The sequence below is a fragment of the Hippocampus comes genome, unplaced genomic scaffold (genome assembly GCF_001891065.2).
Source record: "Hippocampus comes isolate QL1 unplaced genomic scaffold, H_comes_QL1_v1.1 scaffold31, whole genome shotgun sequence".
Lineage (NCBI taxonomy): Eukaryota > Metazoa > Chordata > Actinopteri > Syngnathiformes > Syngnathidae > Hippocampus > Hippocampus comes.
In genome coordinates, this window is record NW_017806069.1 from 173,690 (window position 1) to 195,565 (window position 21,876).

The 21,876-nt window shown below is 45.4% G+C and overlaps 5 protein-coding genes and 1 long non-coding RNA gene across 7 annotated transcripts in view; 3 read left to right on the forward strand and 3 right to left on the reverse strand.

Moving 5' to 3' along the window:
• On the forward strand, positions 1-2,229 carry cox7a2l (cytochrome c oxidase subunit 7A2 like). Its single transcript, XM_019893764.1, has 3 exons — positions 1-172; positions 1,415-1,549; positions 1,759-2,229. Exons 1-3 carry the CDS (start codon positions 101-103, stop codon positions 1,897-1,899), a joined length of 348 nt encoding a protein of 115 aa, XP_019749323.1. The 5' UTR covers positions 1-100; the 3' UTR covers positions 1,900-2,229.
• LOC109530186 (uncharacterized) lies at positions 1,914-17,788 on the reverse strand. Its single transcript, XR_002170976.1, has 5 exons — positions 17,778-17,788; positions 17,654-17,658; positions 16,122-16,130; positions 7,498-7,502; positions 1,914-1,996 (listed from the first exon to the last, which is right to left on the reverse strand). It is a non-coding gene; the product is annotated as an uncharacterized LOC109530186 (long non-coding RNA).
• pigf (phosphatidylinositol glycan anchor biosynthesis, class F) lies at positions 4,433-6,742 on the reverse strand. The gene is made up of 5 exons (XM_019893763.1): positions 6,381-6,742; positions 5,977-6,068; positions 5,788-5,904; positions 5,403-5,511; positions 4,433-5,311 (listed from the first exon to the last, which is right to left on the reverse strand). The coding sequence occupies exons 1-5, from the start codon at positions 6,606-6,608 to the stop codon at positions 5,198-5,200; spliced, it is 660 nt and encodes a 219-aa protein (XP_019749322.1). The 5' UTR covers positions 6,609-6,742; the 3' UTR covers positions 4,433-5,197.
• cript (cysteine-rich PDZ-binding protein) lies at positions 7,225-9,059 on the forward strand. Its single transcript, XM_019893766.1, has 5 exons — positions 7,225-7,382; positions 7,576-7,641; positions 8,038-8,092; positions 8,208-8,311; positions 8,632-9,059. The coding sequence occupies exons 1-5, from the start codon at positions 7,367-7,369 to the stop codon at positions 8,694-8,696; spliced, it is 306 nt and encodes a 101-aa protein (XP_019749325.1). The 5' UTR covers positions 7,225-7,366; the 3' UTR covers positions 8,697-9,059.
• gch2 (GTP cyclohydrolase 2) lies at positions 10,156-14,360 on the reverse strand. The gene is made up of 6 exons (XM_019893762.1): positions 13,450-14,360; positions 12,051-12,160; positions 11,891-11,946; positions 11,215-11,246; positions 10,724-10,808; positions 10,156-10,645 (listed from the first exon to the last, which is right to left on the reverse strand). Exons 1-6 carry the CDS (start codon positions 13,877-13,879, stop codon positions 10,519-10,521), a joined length of 840 nt encoding a protein of 279 aa, XP_019749321.1. The 5' UTR covers positions 13,880-14,360; the 3' UTR covers positions 10,156-10,518.
• Positions 15,985-21,876, forward strand: part of msh2 (mutS homolog 2 (E. coli)) — a 27,780-nt gene continuing 21,888 nt past the window's right edge. For both annotated transcript variants that reach the window (XM_019893761.1, XM_019893760.1), the window contains exons 1-12: positions 15,985-16,241; positions 16,379-16,527; positions 16,839-17,096; positions 17,488-17,634; positions 18,303-18,452; positions 18,532-18,665; positions 18,750-18,949; positions 19,199-19,308; positions 19,800-19,923; positions 20,289-20,439; positions 21,066-21,163; positions 21,372-21,617. In XM_019893761.1, the coding sequence (XP_019749320.1) occupies positions 16,034-16,241; positions 16,379-16,527; positions 16,839-17,096; positions 17,488-17,634; positions 18,303-18,452; positions 18,532-18,665; positions 18,750-18,949; positions 19,199-19,308; positions 19,800-19,923; positions 20,289-20,439; positions 21,066-21,163; positions 21,372-21,617 (1,975 nt within the window). In that variant the 5' untranslated portion in view covers positions 15,985-16,033. The remainder of the gene's footprint in view (positions 16,242-16,378; positions 16,528-16,838; positions 17,097-17,487; positions 17,635-18,302; positions 18,453-18,531; positions 18,666-18,749; positions 18,950-19,198; positions 19,309-19,799; positions 19,924-20,288; positions 20,440-21,065; positions 21,164-21,371; positions 21,618-21,876) is intronic.

Genomic DNA, 21,876 nt, shown 5'->3' on the forward strand with positions numbered 1-21,876 from the left:
TTGACGTCACTTTCCCTCGACGCCCGAAGCAGGAAACTCTTTCCGCCGGTTCGTTCTGTTGTGACCAGCGTGTCCGTACGTCATTCTCCCACGAACAAAAATGTACTACAAATTCAGCGGTATAACACAGAAGCTTGCGGGGTCTTCTTCGTCGACGGCCTACGCCCCCCAGGTGAGTTCTAAAGTCGGCGCATGACTCAAAAGAAGGATGGTCACGGTTGGCGGTGACCTTCATGACGCCGTGCTCGCACGCGTCCTTGTCTGCGTAAAATGCAACTTTGTCGTCAATCGACGCTGTGTAATCTCTTAAAACTATGTATTTTTAAATTTCCATACAAGATGAAGTAGCATAATCAGCTTCATGTTTCACCCCTTGATGATGTATTGCTGACTCCTCCCCTTCTTTCGATTTTTAAAATGGGGTGCTGGGTTTATTGTATCATAATTAATCTCCAAAATATTGTAAGCATTGTAAATTAACCTCTCCTCAGCAATTCTGTCGTGACAACCACCCCGTATTCAACCTTTCTCGTCCATCTTTTGTTTGTAAAGGTTATCTCTCACCAACTGGCTGTTGTGTAAATTCAAATTCAATACCTACCAGATGTGTCCTTGTCATATCTGACCTTTTGATAAAGCCCCCTCGCCTGGTTGTCTTGCCCATTATTACATGTTAGTGGTGCTCAATTTAGCGGTACCATTTTCCGCGTTACTTGTGAATGTGCAAGTTTGGTCGGTCAAACTTTTTGAGAGTTCTGGGAACCTTTTGGGGGTGGTGTCTACTGTAATGAACATATCAAGTATTTCTGACTGTGGGCTAAATTATATTTTGCACATTCTATTTGAATGTGTTTTTTGTTGTCGTATAACACAACAAACTGTCTAGTTACCCAGGAGTAAAAGGTTAATAGGATTTGAGGTGGGAAACAAAGGATCCTGTTTCTGCAGGTTAGCTTGAGGTCTGCATGTCGTGATGAATGTGAAGTTGTTGCATCTTAGCACCTTCATTGTGGCGCCCTCGCACGCGCTGTAATTAACACCTTTGCAAGCAGGTCATGTGATGACTTCGTTCTTTCAGGCACGTAAATGCTGGGGCTTGGCTAGAAACACTCTTGTACCATGTTGCCTAAATTCCATCGTAATGAGATGGATGCTCATATGTTTTTCTAGTTTATTGCTATAAACAGAAAATTGATGTAGTGCTGGTCGTCCAATTTATTTCATTTTATTTTTTGGTAAGTAAATGTCCACCTCACCAACCAAAATACCCACGCGCAATCTAATTATCTCAATGCGTGTAGCCGCAGTGGCTGTGTCAAGGTGCACTTAAGTGAGCTTGGTCTAAAAGTGTTTTCATCGATATAAAGGTGCATTGTCCACATTGTGACTTACTGGTTGTCCATTCATTGTGCAGGGTTTGAGGCCAGTCGTACCAGCCGAATCATCAACCATGATCTTTGCCACACCCACCAAAGTGGTGTCAGAAGCAGGACCCGTGGTGGAGTACTTGGGGGCCAACAAGGTGCCCGACTTTCAGAGGATATTCCAGGTAATCGTGTTTTCGAAAAGCAACACATTTCAGTACAGTTTCCCCTTCGATTTGGTCGTGACGAATCAATCACAAGCGCACCACCGGGGGGGAACGGAGCAATCAATAACACAAGAGTAATTAGAGTATTGATGTTTCACTCTAATTGCAGCAACTTTCTTCACTCAAGCCAAGAAACTTTTTGTTCTGTTTTTCCTTGTATGTTTTAGACGTCGGACAATATCCCCGTTCACCTGAAGCGCGGCGTCCCTGACCGGCTGTTGTACCGCACCACCATGGCCCTGACTGTAGGGGGCGCTCTCTACTGCCTGGTGGCGCTCTACATCGCCGCTCAGCCCAGAAACAAGTGACCACCATCACCCAATCTGGTCCCCACTTGACACTTTTTCGCCATGTTTTCCACCCAGCGGCCCGGTTCGGTACGGTTTAGCATAACACGATGACCCGCTCGTCACTCAAAGACTGCCAAAAATGGAATCGTTCCAAAGTGGTGAACTGCACCGTTTGGTGGAAACAGGGCGTGTGACATGTTGCTGCTCAGCAGGTCAACCCAACAACGAGCCTCCTTTTTCCCGTCGATGATAACTCTTGCAAATTTATGTCGCACAAACAAAACAATGTCCCATTTTCTTTAGTACAAAAGAAGATATTTAATTCAATAAATGTGATCGCAGATAACCAAGCGTATTGGGGGTGTATCTTTTATTCTCTCTTATTGTCTCTCTCATATTGCAAAGTTAAAAGCAAGCATTCGGCCATGATGTGTTTGTATTGATCTTCCGACGGGGTCACGTGACGCAGCTTTAAAACAACAGGTGGTCTCCGCTGAATCAACTTAGCAGTTCAGTCCTCTGTAAATACCGCCCCCTCGGCTCACGTGTAGCAAATAAATGTCGCTTCTTATTTACTTTGTCATTTGCGCTACTGGTGAATAGGTTTGATTCAACGTCAGCAATAGAGTTAATATGGACAAAAGCAAGGCAGGCACGATACAGGACAAGGACAAAGGTCAAGTTAGATCAATGCATGTTTCGTGTCCCCGCAGATGTAAAACAAACGTCTGCCTGCAAACACTTACTGGCAATTACATTGAGGTACACATGATCAAGACAACAAGAGCTGAATTGCAAGCAATTAAATGAAGAAATTATAACCCATGGAGCAAAGTTTCCAAGCATTATTGAGTCAAGGCACATATTTTGCATTAGGCACATTTTACATATAGAAAACTAATCTCACGACACGCCACCATACAAAAATGTCACAAAAAGTGGACACACAGGTCGATTTTATCCCCTCTGCCATCCAGTGGAAGATAAATTAATTGTTCCCCCTGTCACAATAAATCACTGGCATGTGGATTGGAAACCACTGTAATGACTTTGAGATACCTGTAGATGGCGATGTTGCATTGGATTTGTGATCACAGTTTTTATGTAAAAGATAAATAATTGGCAGCAAACCTGTCGCGTCGAGTATGATGAAGAAAAATGCCAACATGGACGTCCAAAAAGTTTAGGCACCTCACGCTTGAGCACAGTATGTATATGTGTGGTGGAAATCGAGTGAGAAAAGATGATGCCGATCACGAGGTGAATGGTGAACACCATGTCTCACCCATCCTCCATTTCACAAAGATGTCATCTCACACTCCCTCCCTTCCCCTCCCCTCATACTCCGTCTGTCTCATCTCACCCCCACTTCCCTTGTTTGCTTCCAGCGTGCACTCCCCATGCTTCATTCACAGTTGGAGTGTCGTGTTACCGCTAGGCAAACGTTGTCATGCAGTTCTCCCACTGAGCGACAACAAAGGGAGACAGCCATTGTTACCACAAAACAAGACTGCTCGAGTGGGCTCTGATGATGCAAGAGGGATAATTAAGATGATGGAGGGTCTCTAGGATGGAGTGTTCCGGAAAGTGTACCTCTTGACCATTCAATTCAAAGAATATTGTGTTCAGAGTTTGTCTTTGAAGAAGACCCGGAAATGTGCAAAATTGCAGTAAAATGGCTGCTTCAAAACAAAACGGCAGACTTCCTGCGTCTTTTCAGGCATAGTTTCTCGAGACTATTTTTGCAGGTCTACTCATAATAGATCTGACTACCAAATTTCATGTTGTTCAGTGAAACTGTCTTCGAGGGCTGGATTTCGAAAATTTGAACAGCCTTGGGAATGGCCAAAATAATTCAAAGTAAAATGAGTGACTTCCTGTGTCTTTTTGGGCACTACTGTATTTTGTGGGACTACTCTTGATCGACTTGATGACCAAATTTCATGTTGGTTAAGTGAAACCAGCTTCTGGGGCTGCATCTGGAAATGGCCATGATAACCCTAAAATGTCGGTTTCAAACCAAAACGGCAAACCTCCTTGCGTCTTTTTGAGCGTAACTTCTTGTCACGCTTTTCTTGGGGTCTGCTCGAGAGGGACATGTCTACCAAATTTAATGTCGCTAAGTAAAACTCAGTTTGGGAGATTGGATTTTCCATCCATTCCTGGGTAAGGAGGCTAAAATGTTTGCGGACTTACTTTTGATACAGATCTATTAAGAGAAGAAAAATAAGGTCTGTGCAGAAATCAAGGCCACTCATTCCAGCCAGCCTTGACGCTGGAAACCGCAACGCTACGGGTTGACAAATCACCTCTGCTCGCCCCCAGAACATAATGAATAAATAACGTTCTCCCCGCATGCAACGAGGCACCGGAGACGCCCGGCCACAAATCCATCAGCCATAGTGCTAACACCTTTATAATATTATGTCTCCCACCCCCCTGCCCCCAATCTCACTCCCAATCCTAAAAATACACTTGATGGACAAAACGGCATGAGGTCAGATTAGAATTGGTGGACACGGCGAGAGATGGTAAAAATGGACTGATTGTGTTTGGCAGGGCCATTTTTATTTTCTTGCCTCCCTGTGTAGGAGGGTTCAAACATGGGACATAACAGACAGATGCGGCCAAGTGGAAGGAAAAATAATCCCATGAAAGGCCATCACTCAAATCTGTCAAAGTAGAGTTTCAAGCCACGGAGAGTTTCAAATGATGGCTTCAAAACCGCATTTGGATTTCAAGTCCTGGCTCGAATTTAATGTTGGGGTTTTAAAGTAGGGTCTCAAGTCTGTGTTAAGAGTTTGAAATGAACGTTTCTAAAAATGAGAAGCCAACATGGGGGCCCAAGGAAAAGAGGAGAGATTAATGGCGATTTAAAAAAAGAACAACATTCATCACGGCAATTTCAGGCGCTACCAAGTTGCAAAAAAGCGTGTGTGTGTGTGTGTGTGTGTGTGTCATTTCCCCTTATTCAATTACAGTTCATTTCACAAGTGCATAACATTAGTGACTTTCGATTACAGCAAAGCCCACGGGCTCGATAAAAATCCGAAGTAAAAGCGTAATACAAAATATGCAATGTGAGGCGCAGGTATTGTTTTTGTCCACAAGAGTCAGCATCTTCTTTCTAGTAAGTACTGTAGCATCTGTGACTTTAAAATTGCAAGTCTGCAACTTTTTATTCTTGTAAAAATGACAGTACAAAACAAGGTGGGTTATATTACACTGGCATCGTCAATGTGTCAGGAATCCAAATAAATAGGAGAAATAAGTGAAAGGAATACAGCGGGTGCGTGTGGACAGTGAAGCTGGTCCATCATTTGCACTTGTAAGTAAGCTGCTTGCGATGATAGTGAATCCACGTTGGCGCCACCACCAGGCCCGATAGGTATCCAAACACGGCGCCCAGGCTGCAGGATATCGGCCAAACCTGAGGAAAAAAAAAACCAGCAATGATAAAGTAGCAAGGAAGGGAGGACATTTAATTTGAGGTGTGACTGAATGAGGGGTGATGTGCTGACCTGCCAAGGCCTGTTCCAGTCTAAAGGTATTGGGAAGGCTCCCATCCACGCGCCCAACACTGTCAAGGCTACTGTGATCTGGAGGCAAGTATCCCAAACAGACATTGCTCTGCGAAGCAAAGGCAAGACATTTTGTTTAGTTTTTTTTTTTTTTAACAAACACATAAGTGCATATATGGTGGGGTCTTTACTGAACTCAATTAACTGTTCCCATTGAAATTAATTAAAACAGCTGGATGTTGTGAAGTTTGCTGCCGCCATCTAGCGGCGGAATGCTTGAAGCTCACTTGGGGTAGGTATTTTTCTGGCCACACAATACCCCAAAAATTAAATTAAATTAAAATATTGGCTAAGCAACGTCTCTTTAACTCAAAAAATCTGTTACCCGTGACGACTAAAGACCCTGATCCAAGCCTGGACGTTTGGTCCGAGCACACAGAGACACCGAAGCGTGGTCAGCGAGGACAACAAGACGGCGAGAGAGAAGGTCTCCAAAGCCGAGCTGTGGAAGGTGACAGATGTGTCACGTAAGAAGAAATTTTAAATCAACCAGTTGTTTTCTTTTGCTACTCACTCGATGAGCGGAGCTCCGTAGAGAACCACCACGATGTGGAAAAACATGCAGGACAGAAAGAAGTACAAACAGGAACGAAACAACCTGGACAGCTGGACAGAGGATGGAACATTATTATAAAATTGTTTTTTCATTGGATGTCAAGCAAACGAAAGCAAGGCTCCCGTTGGTCCAGCAATACATGGGGCGAAATTAGGGCTGCATTCGAGCGATCGGCCCCCAATTAGTTAATTCCAATGAATTACACCATGGCAAGAATATGTATTTAATTCTTGATCCTTTGTGTTTTGACGAAAGCATTCTCCAAGGGATATTCTGACACCCCCCCCCCTAAAAACCCCCAAACCACAAACACTGTGATGTCTCCTTTAATATGCACTCTTGCTGCCCGTGTTTTCGTGAACCTTATATCCCAGCGTGTGCTTCCTGGTCGGCGGCGAGATGCCGAGCAGCCAGAAGATGGCGACGCTAACTGCGGCGACGGCTCCGGACACCGAGTAGATCCACAGCAGGTGGGTGCCGTACACTGAGAAGCCCGGGACGAGCGCCGCGGGGACGACAGTGGCCATGAGCATCGAGGCGGCGATGATGGCGTGGGTGCTCGCCATTGCTCGGATCTCGTGGTCCCACATGGCGCTTGACGACACAAAATTATTTTTAAGATCTTAAAATGGATACCAAAGGAAGGTTAGCAAAGGGGAAACGTCCGTCGATTATTGTGCATCTCTTCCGTAAATATGGAGTTGAGCGTTCTTCCGCAAGCCAATCACAGTTCAGAATTTGGTGACGTTTGACCAATGAACAGACGTCACCAAGACGCATAAGGTTAGGTCCACCGCTGTCTATCTATGTTTGGTCTTCCCATTGTCCAACTGATCTAGTTAAAACTTGATTTCATGTTAAAATAATTTTAGAGTATAATTCTAAAACCGACGAAATAAAAATCCATTGACAACCGATATCAGATGCTTTTGGCGAGTATAAATGGACACAGTTGTCAGCCAATCACATTTCGTAATCCCGTGACATTGACCAATCAAGTGTACCTTGTAGTATTACATACGAACCGGTAATTTAGCAATTAGATCATACCTGCTGAATAGTATCGAAAACAACCATTGAATTAACTCCGAAAGCGATGAAGTACAAGATGCTTTTAAAATAGAATCAACTGCTTTCGTATTTAGAATTAAACGACACAGCTTGCAGCCAATCACGTTTCAAAATATCGCGAGATGTGACCGATCCGATGAGTGATGTCATCCATAACCGGACGTTTACAAACATAGCAGTACCAGCCAGCTAGCTCGTAAAACAGGAGGCATTCTGCGAGCTAGTGTTTTTTTTCCCAATCACTTGAAACAAACACCGCCACAAATAAGAAGGAAATATGGTCTGTGAAAAGTGTAAGTTTGCAGTAAACGACTGCCTGTCTTCAAATGTGAGCGAAATGTTAAGTTTTCCCGAACGACGTACCATTCTCGTAAACTAACAAAGCTAACATGTCTGCTCGCTCAAAACGTCGCCTTTTTACGTACTCAAACCAGAATGTAACTTTATGTCACCTCAGTGCGTGTGACTTGTGTGTATTTGTCTCAGGCGAGAAGAAGCTTGGTAGAGTTATCACTCCGGACACTTGGAAGGACGGAGCACGGAATACGATAGGTAAGGTGAAGGTTACAGATTCACGTAACGTGTCTGGGGATTTTCAATAATCCAATTTTGGAAATCCGAATGTTTGTTTGTTTGATTTTGTTTACAAACTGGAGACACCATGTGAACAAGACTAATTTTGTGTGGAAAAAGTAAACACTGAAGCTGAGTCTACAACATGCCACCCGTCATCCAAATCCTTCATATGTGTCCAACTAAAACAAAAGCATTTAGGAACATTTAGTCAGGCAATAGCCTTGTCTTATAGATAAATTGTTCTGTCACCATCTTGTGGTATCTACAGCCAATTACAATAATCTTTAGGTGGCTGGCGAATACAAGTGCATTATCGCGGATAACAGAGATTCATTGAAATGTGCTGTGAAAAGTTTTCTTTCTTCGTTCCAGAGAGTGGAGGGCGCAAGCGCAATGAAAATAAGCTGCTAACTTCAAAGAAAGCCAGGTGAGCTTGAAGTCACCCATGCTGTATTTTTAAGAACAGAGAGCCACGTAATGGTCGCGGTCACCTGTTCAGGGACTCGCACACAGATTTGTAAGCCACCACAACCCTTTTTCAGGTTCGACCCGTACAACAAGACGGGCTTTGCCACGTGTCGCATCTGCAAGAGCTCCGTCCATCAGTCAGGCTCGCACTACTGCCAAGGCTGTGCTTACAAGAAAGGTTGGTACAATACGACAACAACAAAAACCCGCTGTATACAAAGTGCCTGTTGTACATTAAGCAATTTGTTTTTTCCTTGATATTTGTCATATTAGGACTTTTATTGTCATTTTCCTGACAAACGACGCAACTTTCAGAATGAAAATCCAGGAGCCTTAAATTTCACATAAAATGACATTGTAAATGTCATTTTGTATATGGACAGAAAAGAATCGCGTGTTGAACGTGCACAAAAAGCATTTTACGAAACAACGCGAATAGGGTGTTTCATTTTTAGTGTTTGCGCCTGCCTCACATGGTCCACTCCTTCATCCCCTCAGGAATCTGCGCCATGTGCGGGAAGAAGGTTCTCGACACCACCAACTACAAACAGACGTCGGTGTGACCCTGCTGTATGCCATAATGTTTATCACATGTTGACCACAAGGTCCCCCGAAGCCACACTTTAATTCTATATTCAAACGTAGAGTGCAAGACTGCCCTAATACAGTCATCTATTAATGAGTTTTCAAGTGTAACTCCCGAATTACATTTGGTTGTCGTTGAGCCGTGAAGATTTGTTGTTTCATTTTGTTGCTTTTTATGAATTTGTTGGTGTGTATATATATGATGTGATTTACATTTTGGAGTAAAATCTTCAGTCTTAAAAAAAAAAAATGGCAAACTCAGTTCACTTATTAAAAGAAAAAAAACCCGCACCATTCAATGAGCAAATAAGTGTTTAAATAAATACAAATGGCCAATTTACCCTTTCATGCACCCTGTAACCTGATAAGATGATAAACTGTAGTAACCGCTCTCCCTGAAAGGCTTAAATGAACATTTTTTTTCATCCATTAATTCAAAATGTCATTAACCAATTCAAATGGAAGATTTACTCTCTATCAAGACACCCAAGTGGGACACAATTATGAAGTGGATTGAAAATAATTGAATCAAAACTTTTTTTTTTTTTAAGAAAGAAACGGAAACGTTTGTGATGCAAAATGTGTCTCTAACCGTTTGCCACGTAGAAACTGAAATCTTTGCCCATTCTTCCTTGCAAAAAACGGCTCCAGCTCAGCAGGTTAATGACCTGGAGATTGTTTGTGAAGAGCAGTTTTCAGGTCTTTCCACAGATTATGTCTGGACTTTGACCTTTTTTGGATGTGTTTAGCTTTTAACCTTTCCGCAGTCGTTTTTCCTTGATTCTCAAGTTTTTTTTTTTTACAGTCTCCAACATGATTTCTTCTCAAACGGCTCTGTATCGGGCCCCGTCCATCTTCGGATCAACTCCAGCAATCTTCCCTGTCCCTGCAGAAGAAAAGCAGTACCACACGATGGCAGTACTAACACCAGGTTTGACAGTGGGGCTGCTGTTTTCACAGGGTGATGTGCAGTGTTACGGTGACGCCAAACTGAACAGCTTGCATTTAGCAAAAAAGTTCACTTTTGGTCTCATCTGTCTTTGCGAAATGGCTTTGTTCTTGCCAGGCTTCCGTAAAGATCAGATCTGCTCAGAATTTAAAGGAAAAAAAGTGTAAAATATCGTATGAATTTCGTTCCACTTCATGATTGTTTCGTATTTGGTGTTGAATTTTTCTCACACACACAAAAATCAAATTTTATCTTCGTTTAAAGCCAGAAATGTGGCAACAGGTCAAAAAATTCAAGGGGCGGGGGGAGGGAGGGCAAACACTTTCGCAAGGCACATTTAAATGTGATTTCTCAGTTGCACAAAGAAGGCCGGTGCATTCTGGTCATTTTTGTTTTCTTTTTATTTGGGTAAATGATAATCAAAGTACATGCTACAGATGACAAAAAAGAAAAACTTGTCCACTTTCTTCCTCCTCGCGCAGAAATAACAAATGCTTTACATGACAAGGACATGGATTATTACGAAAGGAATTACAATTCTATAATAATGATTTAGTGAGAAAGGGTTTATAACAGACAGCACCACTTGGCACCAGCGCCAATGAAATTCCCATCTGGGTAGTACAGGAAAAAAAAAAAAAAAAATTCACAAATGACAATGATTACATAGACTTATTTGGATGTGCTTACATAGTTGTATACTTAACAGAAATATAAAATATTTCGGTGGAGAGAAAAAAAAGGCACTTGGAATCACTGTGACCTTACAAATCATCAAAGCTGCGGCATTGAAATTCTTCAATCTGTGGTGTGTGTTTCTTGTACGTTCATGGAACCGCCTTGACGTCCTCTCAGTTCTGGGTGAGTGACAGGAACTCCTCCCGAGTTTTGGGGTCATCTCGGTAGGCCCCCAACATGGAGCTGGTAACCGTGCGGCTGTTCATCTTCTGCACACCGCGCATCACCATGCACATGTGCCTGTGCGCAAAAGGAGGCGGCCATTAAAAGATGGCGTATGTGTATACAGTATACGTATGTCCGTGCAGGCCGACTTACGCCGCCTCAATCACCACGGCGACGCCTCTGGGTTTCAGGGCCTCGGATAACCCGACGGCAATCTGCTTGGTGAGACGCTCTTGAACTGAGGAGGGAAAAAAAAGACAATACAAGCCTAATGTTGACAAATGAACACTGGATCCATGAGGTGACATCACAGGGCACAGCCGTGGGGGGCGGTGGGGTGGCGTCCAAATGTCCACGTAACAGCCGTCCGCTCGCCCTATGTCGAGACTGATGTGCGACGGGTCACCCAATATTTAGAGGGAAGGAGAAGAGCCGCTTTGATCGGCCATGAAGTCGGCTGTGACCACTCTCACAGGGGCATAGCCCTCCCTCTCGCGTATTGGCCAACCTATGCTCATCTGCAAATTTACCAAGACTCCATCTAATCCGCAGTTCTATCGCGCAAGATTTTCATTGTTCATGAAAATAGAGCCCGAATAAAAGGGGCTTGCGGGACATGATGACGGTATGGTATTGCGTCTCACCTTGAAGCCTTCGACTGTAGATCTCCACAATCCTGCAAAGAGAAGAACGTTTTAGCTCACCACAAAGGCATTCGTTTCACTGCCAACGACCTCCCTCGCAAATGCTTGGTCTTCCGTCGTTTCGCTCAGATTGTTATCCTTTTGTGTGATGTGACTTTTTCCCGTTATTCAGTCTGTTTTTTTTCCCAGGCCAGGCTTTCTTTCTGTTCTTCTTGTCATGGAAAATTGAAAATTGATTTTGGTGTGTTTTTGTATTTTCCAGAGTGAATGCACAAGAAGTGGCTCCAGTCTGTCCGCTGAAGAATAGCAAGAGGTGGAGGTGTGAAAAGCAACCGCATGCATTCCCATGAGAAGTGGGCTTTTCATCTTGCCTTATTCGTCCCTTTTTTGCCGTTTGTTCATGCTTTCCTTTTTTTGCCAGATGCTTTTTCAACAACTGGCTAAAGGCAGCCATTTGGATGCCGGAGCCTCCACCCCGGCCAAGCTCCCGGGTACTGGAGCCCGTCCGAATTCGGCTGTGATGACAAGCGCTGGTTCCCACGGGGAACATTCGCAGGGGAGTTTAGAATTGAGAAACTTAAGCCCTGCAGGTCAATGCGGTGAAATAACAGAAGGACGCGCTGGACCGAGACTAACGCGGCAACCGCATAAACCACAATGTGTGTGTTTTAATCACCTCGCCAGCTTGCTCAGCCCCACCACTTTCTTGTTGGGAATGTATCCGATGTGGACCTACGCAAACAAAGACGGGGGGAATCAGCTGACTTACAAAGCGGAACCGAACAAACACACAAGGCAGCGCTTGGCGTTGTCGTCTGAATCCCGAGGGAACTCACTTTGCCAAAAAAGGGCACCAGATGATGCTCACACAAGGAGAACATGTCGATGTCCTTCACGATCACCATCTCGTCGTGGCCCTCGTCGAAGATGGCGTCGTTCAGCACGTCTGGTGAGACATCAAGATAGCGTTACTTCTTTTTTTTTTTTTTTTGTAGTTACAACTCAGTCCAATTGAATCCTAACCCGTACGAATCCTTCAACTCGATGGTGGGCTGGGCATTTTGTACCGATTCCAATGCCATTATTGATCAGATTCCCTATTGATTCTCCTCGCCTGGGAGGGAGGAATTAAATAATCTAAATGATATGAAATTTGGCACCTGGGCCTTCAGTTGCAAGTATCACCACGAGGGATGAGCATTGGTAAGAATTTATCAATTGTAATTGAACAGTTGGGTTGATTGGTCATGCCTGGGGAGTGAGGCACAAAGGTGACGTAGTAGAAAAGCGTCTCGGATGTGGAGAGGAATTGCTCAGGCAAACTCAGTGTAGTTACAACTCAGTCCAATTGAATCCTAACCCGTACGAATCCTTCAACTCGATGGTGGGCTGGGCATTTTGTACCGATTCCAATGCCATTATTGATCAGATTCCCTATTGATTCTCCTCGCCTGGGAGGGAGGAATTAAATAATCTAAATGATATGAAATTTGGCACCTGGGCCTTCAGTTGCAAGTATCACCACGAGGGATGAGCATTGGTAAGAATTTATCAATTGTAATTGAACAGTTGGGTTGATTGGTCATGCCTGGGGAGTGAGGCACAAAGGTGACGTAGTAGAAAAGCGTCTCGGATGTGGAGAGGAATTGCTCAGGCAAACTCAGGTTGACTGGTTAGCGCGTCGACCTCACAGTGTAGATGTGTGGGGTTCGATTTCGGAAATAATGCAATACTATTGGGCTCAAGTGTTCGATAACGCAATACAATTAAATTGCAAGTATTTAAATTTAGTTCCGTTTTAGTTTAATATGCCTGGGCCACAAGGCAATGCTCTTCATCTTACATGGTGAGAAAAGGGCAGAATTATTTCGTTTAAATAGTACGTTAGGATTCGTGTCAAATATTGCATGGTTGATTGTGAGTGGGAAACAGTGGAATATGATGCAAATAGAGAAAGTACACTTTTGTGCATCTTAGATGCGAAATAGTGCATGCACTTTTCTGAAGCTCCACTGTGAAATAGTCCAATGTAGCGAGAACCAATGCAACGTAAAAAATAAAAAAAAAAGTTGCAATACGATTGTTTTTCGATGTGGAATTAATGCAATCGGAACTCATATTGAGACGAAATGTTAAATAATGCGATGGCATCTGATGAATTCGAATGCGAGGGAAGGACGCAAGGTTATAGCTGTTGCATTTGAGAGATGCTCTCAAGGCCAAATGCGTCCTTACCGTCCACGGTCTCGTGGTAGCCCTTGGTGAAGAACTGCATGGCTTTGGCGGCGCGCAGCGGCGTGCGGAGCAGGCCGTGGCGGTCGACGTCCTCGCCGAGCTCCCGCAGGATGCTGGCGTAGGCGGCCTCCATGGAGGGCAGCCGGCACTGGTCCTCCTCCTCCTTGCGGGAGCCCTCTTGGAGGTTGCGGTGGGCCGCTTTCTTGACGCTCAGCTCGGGGAAAGCGTTGCTGCTATGGAACTGCTCCACGGCGACGTCGCTAGCCTTCCCGTTACAGTGGCCGTTCATGATGATGCTGATGCTGCCGCCGATGATGGAGCGTTGCCTCGCCTGTCTGGTGTCGTGCTTCCACGTCCTGCAGGTTCTCGCTTTTAAAGCAGGCAATTCCTCGCGCGCATCATCATCGTCATCATCCAACCCGAACCGCATTGGTCACGTCGCCCGTATTGCTCCCGTCGCCTTCCCCATCACTTTGACACGGGGTGTATGATCGTCATCGATCTGCATCGATTCGTCTTGCCTCCATCTTCCCAGGAGCGCGCGCAAAAGCACAAGACTTCACGCGGAAACGTGGGTATCTATTTTTTTTTCCCATGTAGCACTTTTCATCCAGTCCAAATACAACACAGAGTGCTTTGCACTGACAAAAGAGCAAGAAATTTCACGTCATCACGTTTGGGGGTGAAGCAGCCATTTTAGGCTGGTTCGGCCCATTCTTCAAGCAACAATTTGACCTAAGGATTTTGTCCAATTTCAACCCAATTTAAACCAAGACGCCGATGGGCAACATAACATTTTCTCAACATGTCTATCATGAGCAGACTCACAAAATTGTTTAATGAAACCATCCCCGAAAAGACCCCCGCAACCCCACACACACACACAAATTTTGGATTTTTTGACGCATAACTATTTGATGTTGTTTGTCCTCTTCCAGTGCCTCCCTGCCCAACCTGCCTCGTTCATCGTTTCCCCCACGAACCACTTGATCCTACAATTATCCTTCTTCCCATTCGCTCTTGGATCCACTGCTGCCTTGACCTTTGCTACACCATAACAGTCTGCTTCTTAACAGTAATTATTGTTTGTTTGTTTTTTTTTCTTTCCAGAAAGGAAAACTAACTGCACCAGTAACCGAATCAGCTTGAAAAAGGTTGGTGAGCAGAACATTAATCCCTCTCGTGCGTGATATTGTATTTTTTTCGTTGTTTGTTATGACTAAGCGAAGCCAGTTCGTCTCTCGGGTTTGAAAACCCCCCTTCGGTTTGTTGCGAGCACGGCACTCAAATCAAAGACCAGGGCTTTCCAAAGCTGGAAGGTATTTTCTCAACACAGCCGCGAAGTATGAAGGTTATCAGAAAAACATGCTATTCGAAATCCTTTTTGTCTCGCTGTTTCAAATTTGTTCCTATCAAAATGTTCCCATCGAAATTTTATGTGGCGTCATCCGGTCTTTGCTGGGACCCATCACATGCTTACCAAACTCCGCGCATCACACCAATGACATTTGTCAATGTCCCGCAGAGGATGCATTTGATTGACACGCCGTGTGCCTCATGATATTTTCCGTGGCACTGTTTCCTGGAAAATGATAAAGAATTGATCGCCTTTTTCCACACATTGTTCACACAGAGAAGAACATGTGTCCAGCGCTATCATGAATATGGATTACTCAAGAGGCACCGGACAGACAACAATAGTTGCCACTGTCTCAGTAATGACATTGGCCCTGGAAACATTGGCTACGGCCGCACGGATGATTTTTCACATTTTATTTGATCTCTGCACAGCGCACTCTTATGTTGAGTGGATCGCTCTCAGTTCAAAGTGGGTTTATTTTTGCTGTAGTTTTTTAACAAGGTGAAACTCAGGGGCATGCAATCAAACGCATTTCACTTAGCTGAAAACTATCGTTGACCGGCGTACCCAGAGAAAACCCACGCACGCATTGGGGAGGACATGCATGCAAATTCCACACAGGGAGGCCCGGGTCGGAATCCAACCCCGGAATCCACCGTACCACCCAATTCAGTTGCATATATCTGTAATTCACAGAGGATGATACCTGCAACTAATTTGCGATATCTAAGACGGCTTTTTGACTCGTCATAGTTCCAGTTACAGATGTCCATAACATTATTTCACCTACTAAAACATCTCTGATTGAGGTTAATTACGTTTTCTTGAACTGGAATTATGACTCATGAGATTTGGATTGTCTATTTCAAACTGGCGTTAGTCACAGATATCTCGAACATTCATTTTGACAAGGCAAAATTTAATTGCAGTTATTTGCAACACATCCAGTCAAGCTTCCTATTTTAAATGTGCACAGGTGAAGGCCTTTGCTAACCGTAAGTATATGTGACGTTGTGGTGAGGTTTTTTGAGCGTTGTTAGACAGGAAGATAAAAACATATACAAGTTGGTTCTTAAACAAAATCTCTGCCCGTTAGATGAAATTCAAGGCCAAATGGGAAAAAAAAGATAAACAAACAGCTCTCTGACGACCGTTCGGATGGCATTGAAAAGCGACGTCATTTCCTGTTTGGGCTCACTTGCCGTGGTGGCGGGAGATTGCAGTATGGCTGTTCAGCCAAAACAAAACCTGTCCATGGACAGCGCGTCCGAACACGCCTTCCTCAACTTCTTCTTCTCCATGCCGGAGAAACCGGACACAACTTTCCGTATATTCGACCGCAGCGAGTACTACACGGTTCACGGGAAAGACGCAGCGTTCGCCGCGAAAGAAGTTTTCAAGACGAACGCCGTCATCAAGCACTTGGGCTCCGGTAAGCTAGCGGCGTGTAGCTTAGCATCAGATAGAGACTTGCTAACAGACGAATTCAGCTGCTTTTTTTGGCTTGCTTTCGTCTCTTCGTTCCAAAACGTGTGCTCATGTTTATTTTGGACACGTGTCGGTCGCCAGGGAGTCGTAAGTTGGACAGCGTGGTGTTGAGCAAGCTCAACTTTGAGGCTTTTGTGAAGGACCTGCTACTGGTCAGGCAGTACCGCGTCGAGGTGTACAGGAACCACAGCAAGAACAGCAAGGAGCAAGACTGGAAGATTGAGTTCAAGGTTTGTGTCTACAGTTTAAGCAAACGTGCTATACATTAGGACCTTACATAAAAATAAGGATTTGTGTGTCGAAAAAAAAACCCCTACTAAATTCCAGCTTAATATCCCTCACAGGATAAATAATAGCACTGTCTCGCTACCTCTCACCGTTGCTGTTTAATCCAATACCCGTCATGTCCCCTGACTCTTTGAAACCACTGTATTCAGATTGCTTTTATGTTTGTGGGAAAAGAATGAAGCACATCAATCTAGCCATTTCAGCAGGCTGACATTTTGTTTGTTGAATTGTTGATCTCTCCCGCTTCATTTAGGCCTCTCCAGGAAACCTCACCCAGTTCGAAGAGATTCTGTTTGGCGGCGGAAATGGTGCTGAAGGCTGCACGGGTGTGGTGGCTGTGCGTGCGGCGTCCGGCGTGGTGGCCGTGGGCTACGTGGATGCGACGCAACGCACCATGGGCGTGTGCGAGTTCCCCGACAACGAGGTCTTTTCCAACCTAGAGTCGCTGCTCATACAGGTCGGCCCCAAGGAGTGTCTTCTGTCTCAAGGAGAGGGCAGCAAGCTACGGGAGGTTTGTTTTTTCCTTGAGATTTTTTTTCTTTTCTGTTTACCCTGAAAGTGAGAGAGTTCAAGAGAAAGTGTTCCAATCAAGCCCTGCAAAAATAAATGACAAAATATGACACGGTAGAATTCAAAACAAGTAAAAATTGATAGAATAAAACAAGGGTACCATTCAATAAAAAGATGATACTAAGAAATACAGAAGATAAGCGCCAATACAGTATAGAAAAATAAGATAGAAAACGTGTCTTGCGCTGCAAAACTATATCCGGTCCTACACGAAGCATGCTATGATAGAATAGAAAAAACACGGCAGCACAAAAATGCAATACAAAAAAAATACAATATGATACAATTCAAAATGAATCCAGCACGATGTGATACAAAAATAATATGTGCAGGTGGTGCAGCGCGGGGGCGTGCTGGTGTCGGAGAGGAAGCGAACAGAGTTCGATAGCAAGGACGTGGTCCAGGACCTCAACAGGCTGCTGAGAGCCAAACGGGGAGAGACGGTGGCCAGCAACACCCTCCCGGAGCTCGACAAACAGGTGAGGGCCAGCGGCGGACCAACGCTGGAAAGTGTCCCTCGAGGAGATTTCGCGGTGCAACCTCCAAACGTAAAATCAAGATTGATTTTTTTGAGCACATTTAAAAACAACGCGGTCACCCAATTAATTGGATTAAAATCCACCTGGTAGAGTTTGGAAGCCATTTTCAAATCACCATGGTTTTTGGAGAATCTCAATTATTAATCGCAATCCATCCATGGTCCACTTTATGCTCTCAATGGCCGCTGGCGTGCTGGAGCCTATCCCAGCCGTCTTCGGCCGGTAGGCGGGGTGCACCCTCAACTGGTTGCCGGGCAATCGCAAATCGTGTGAAATTGATTTTTGTATAATAACATGCATGTCGGAATGATTTTTCAGTGGGGTGTTTGAGCCATTGCTGGCCCAATTTGTCAACCGAGGATCAGTTGTTCCGCCCACTTGTTAACGAAGGTTGCGATGTGTTTGAGCGTTTTGTACAAGCGGGAGAGGTGCGGTCTTTTTGACGTGCTGCGATCGGGTTGCTTGCAAAACTTGTCAACAGGGGTGAAGCGCGCTTACGCGTTTGAGAATTTGTCACCGTCGGCCAGCGGTCTATTCCGCTTTTCCCAATAGGCGACGGCAATTTAGCTGAATGAGACCACATTGTTTCGTTGCGTTTTCCCGGGCAGGTGGCCATGTCCTGCTTGGCCGCAGTGGTGCGCTACCTGGAGCTTCTCTCCGACGAGTCCAACTTCAACTCCTTCAGCCTGACCTCACTGGAGCTGGGTCAGTACATGAGGCTGGACAGCGCTGCTGTCAGGGCGCTCAACCTCTTCCAGGTGGGCCCCAACACCCGCTTGCATATTTTGTGGTGTGTTTTTTTTTTTTTTTTTTTTTACACGTTTGCCTCTCGTTCAGGGTGCACCTGATGACACCAGCGGGGCTCACTCATTGGCCGGACTTTTGAACAAGTGTCGCACACCTCAGGGCCAGCGACTGGTCAACCAGTGGATTAAGCAGCCGCTCCTGGACACGACTAAAATCGAGGAGAGGTAATATCATGACGTTTTTTTTCCATCACTGGTGCGAACAAAATAATGCGCAGGGTTGTCTTAGGAGATTTTGCAAATGTGCAGGCTGGACCTGGTGGAGAGTTTGGTGTGCGATTCAGAGCTGAGGCAGACGTGCCAGGAGGACATTTTGCGGCGCTTCCCTGACCTCCAGCGACTGGCCAAGAAGTTCCACCGCCGCAGCGCCACCTTACAGGACTGCTACCGCGTGCACCAGGCCGTCGACCAAATCCCCGCACTCATCACCGCACTGGCTAGATATTCGGGTAGCAAACTCGGTTGATGGCAAAACCTCTCTTTTGGCCTCTTTTTCTTTTTTTTAATCATCTTTAAAAAAAAGAGCCTGAAAGTAAAATAGTGCGATTTTCTTTCAAACAAAAAACTGATTTCCAATTCTAATGTTTTGTTTTCCCCCTGGGGGAAAAAACGAGAGGTGATAAGTCATGAATGTGTCCTGTTGTCATGCACACCGCTCGCTCCTCTACAGCATGTGATTTCGGTGTTTGTTCCCTTAGGCAACCACGAGGTCCTGCTCGAGGCGGTCTTGATCTCCCCGCTCAGGGACCTGCAGGGTGACTTCAGCAAGTACCAGGAGATGATCGAGACCACCCTGGATATGAACCAGGTGCGGCTTTCTCACCCTTGGAGCGTTCTTAAATCAGTTACTCCGAGAGCAAGACGGCACCCTCGTTGGGAGCTGTCGTCAAGAGCTCTGCTGTGTTTTAATTTGTTCAATTTTTTTTGGTAATTTGTTTTGTCATATGGTGTTTTTTTGTCATTGTGGACGGTTTTCAGCGTCTTGCCCCGCGACATTTGTCTTAGGAGAGCGGTCCGTGCTTGATTGGCTGCACTTTCTTGGCAGCATGCGTGCCCCGGCACTGATTTTTTGATTGGGTGGGGATTTTTTTTTTTGTGCCTGTAATGGTCAGCATTTGCCATAGCCCCGTTGAGTTCATCGGAGATTTTGACCCTGTTTACGACCATGTCTGGGTTTCTCATTTTACTTGAGGCGTCATCTCGGGTGGCGGAATGACAACGTACGTAACGTTTATCTGAATAGTGTCTCGCTGAAAGCCTTTATGCTCGCGACGCTGATTTGTTTCAACCCTTTTGCAGATTGAACACCACGAGTTCCTGGTGAAAGCCTCATTCGATCCCGTGTTGAGTGAACTGCGGGAGAAGATGGACGCCATGGAGAAGAGCATGCAGGCCGTGCTCAATGCCGCGGCAAGGGAGCTAGGTGACTACGGCAGGCTCAGATGGCGAGTGCATCCGCAGGTCATAAATAATGCGATTAAAGTGTGGAGCAGCCATGTGCTGTGGCGCCACATAACTTTTACATTCTTGGCCTCGCGGTCAATTGGTCGTTTTGTCCCAAACCGTTGGACAGCGTTCCATGACGTCGAACAAGACGCGGCGTGGCAATGCGTGTTGCCATGGTGGCCCTGGGCGGAAAATAAATGGGTCACGCTTGGCAACCTCCGGGCGACATCATTATCTCGCAATAATATGGATGGAAAATATCTTTGAAGTGTCTGCAATAAATTTCAAACGCTTTGCATGACAGAGTTGACGTTCACATCGAAACCGGTCACGGCATCACAGGTTTGGACGCTGGCAAGACGGTGAAGCTGGAGTCGAGCGGCGTGCTGGGCTTCTACCTGCGTGTCACCTGCAAGGAGGAGAAGAACCTGAGGAACAACAAAACGTTCAGCACACTGGACGTGCAGAAGAACGGCGTGCGCTTCACCAACGGGTTGGTGCCCCCCCGTGTCTCGCGTTACAAAAACAAACGCGGCTTCTGACGTGAACGCAACGCGTCCGTGATGTGACGTGCGCAGGGTTGGAAGCGCATACGTTTTTTTTGACACCTCATGCATTTCTTTGTCAATGTGGTTTCAAACAAAGTCCCGCAGTGAATATCATCCAAAACGGTGACTATTCATTCCTTTCGAGTCACTTTTGAAACTGACTGCACTAAAACCAACAACCACGACTCCAATGACATCTCTCGTTTACGTCGAACGACCACCCGCGGTCCATTGATCTCCTTCACTCTGGGAAATCTTGTTTGACCAACAAGTTTTGAGTTGAATTTGTCGGCTCTGGAGTCTCTCTCCCCACATAAAAAAATAAATTGTCACAGATCAAAAAAATGACGCTGGACGGCATGGTGTTTACAGAAATAAATCTGGCTGTCTCATATCTCCAGCGTAGTGAGGTGGGAGGAGGTAGAAATATTTGGGCCAAATGAGGCAACGCTCCTCAATCTCATTTGATGTCAGATGTCTCCCGTGTGTGTGTGTGTGTGTGTGTTTTTTCATGTCTGTATTTGTGCGTGGGTGCCCGCTTTGCCTGATCTAACCTGCCGTTTGTCCTCAGCAAGCTGAGCGCTCTCAACGAGGACTACGGCCGCAGCAGGGAGGAGTACGAGGAGGCGCAGAATGCCATCGTCAAAGAGATCATCAACATCGCTTCAGGTGCGGAATCCGCGACGTGTGTTTTGACACGCGTCATCCATGTGATAGTTGGCGAGCAGCTTTTTGAACTTGAAAGAGAGTCAACCTTTACATACATCCACCGAAAGCATCGCGGACTTTTCTGACTGTAGATAATTTCCGGTCGTTTATTTTTATTCATGCGACAATGGGGATTTTTAATTTTTATTTGTTTTTTAACTTGAACTAGGCTACGTGGACCCTCTGCAGACCCTTGGAGATGTCGTAGCGCTACTGGACGCAGTGGTCAGCTTTGCCACGGCGTCGGTTACCGCCCCTGTGCCTTACGTACGTCCTCGCCTGCTGCCCGACGGGCCCCGTCGCCTGGAGCTGCGGCAAGCGCGCCACCCCTGCATGGAGACGGACGCCGACACTTGCTTCATACCCAACGACGTCACGTTTGTGCAGGGGGAGAAGAGCTTCTACATTATCACAGGTGAGTGCGTGCCCAAATTGGTGCTCTCGTTTGTTTACATCATTATCCAACCATTTGTCTCCTGTCTAACAACACCCCCCCCCCCCAAAAAAAAAAAAAACATAACCATGAATGTAACTGCGAAGTGGGAGGAGCTTTTTCCATGTGTAACTTGGAGTTCGCCCCAGTCAGGGTTTCCGCCCACAATTTCAAAACATCCTTCTGAGATTCTTCGATGATTTTTTTTTTTTTTTTTTTTTTTTTAAAAAAGGTCTAAAAA

What these genes read in the sequence shown, in the direction of transcription:
- cript (XM_019893766.1), top strand. An exon ending in CTAACTTCAAAGAAAGCCAG is followed by an intron (nt 8,093 to 8,207) that starts GTGAGCTTGAAG and finishes ACCCTTTTTCAG; the next exon opens with GTTCGACCCGTACAACAAGA. An exon ending in AGGCTGTGCTTACAAGAAAG is followed by an intron (nt 8,312 to 8,631) that starts GTTGGTACAATA and finishes TCATCCCCTCAG; the next exon opens with GAATCTGCGCCATGTGCGGG.
- cox7a2l (XM_019893764.1), top strand. Translation starts at nt 101, where the DNA reads ATGTACTACAAATTCAGCGGTATAACACAGAAGCTTGCGGGGTCTTCT. An exon ending in CGACGGCCTACGCCCCCCAG is followed by an intron (nt 173 to 1,414) that starts GTGAGTTCTAAA and finishes TTCATTGTGCAG; the next exon opens with GGTTTGAGGCCAGTCGTACC. An exon ending in ACTTTCAGAGGATATTCCAG is followed by an intron (nt 1,550 to 1,758) that starts GTAATCGTGTTT and finishes TGTATGTTTTAG; the next exon opens with ACGTCGGACAATATCCCCGT.
- pigf (XM_019893763.1), bottom strand. Translation starts at nt 6,608, where the DNA reads ATGTGGGACCACGAGATCCGAGCAATGGCGAGCACCCACGCCATCATC. An exon ending in TACGGAGCTCCGCTCATCGA is followed by an intron (nt 5,905 to 5,976) that starts GTGAGTAGCAAA and finishes CACCTTCCACAG; the next exon opens with CTCGGCTTTGGAGACCTTCT. An exon ending in ACTGGAACAGGCCTTGGCAG is followed by an intron (nt 5,312 to 5,402) that starts GTCAGCACATCA and finishes TTTTTTCCTCAG; the next exon opens with GTTTGGCCGATATCCTGCAG.
- gch2 (XM_019893762.1), bottom strand. Translation starts at nt 13,879, where the DNA reads ATGCGGTTCGGGTTGGATGATGACGATGATGATGCGCGCGAGGAATTG. An exon ending in TGGTGCCCTTTTTTGGCAAA is followed by an intron (nt 11,947 to 12,050) that starts GTGAGTTCCCTC and finishes TTGTTTGCGTAG; the next exon opens with GTCCACATCGGATACATTCC. An exon ending in CTACAGTCGAAGGCTTCAAG is followed by an intron (nt 10,809 to 11,214) that starts GTGAGACGCAAT and finishes TTCCCTCCTCAG; the next exon opens with TTCAAGAGCGTCTCACCAAG.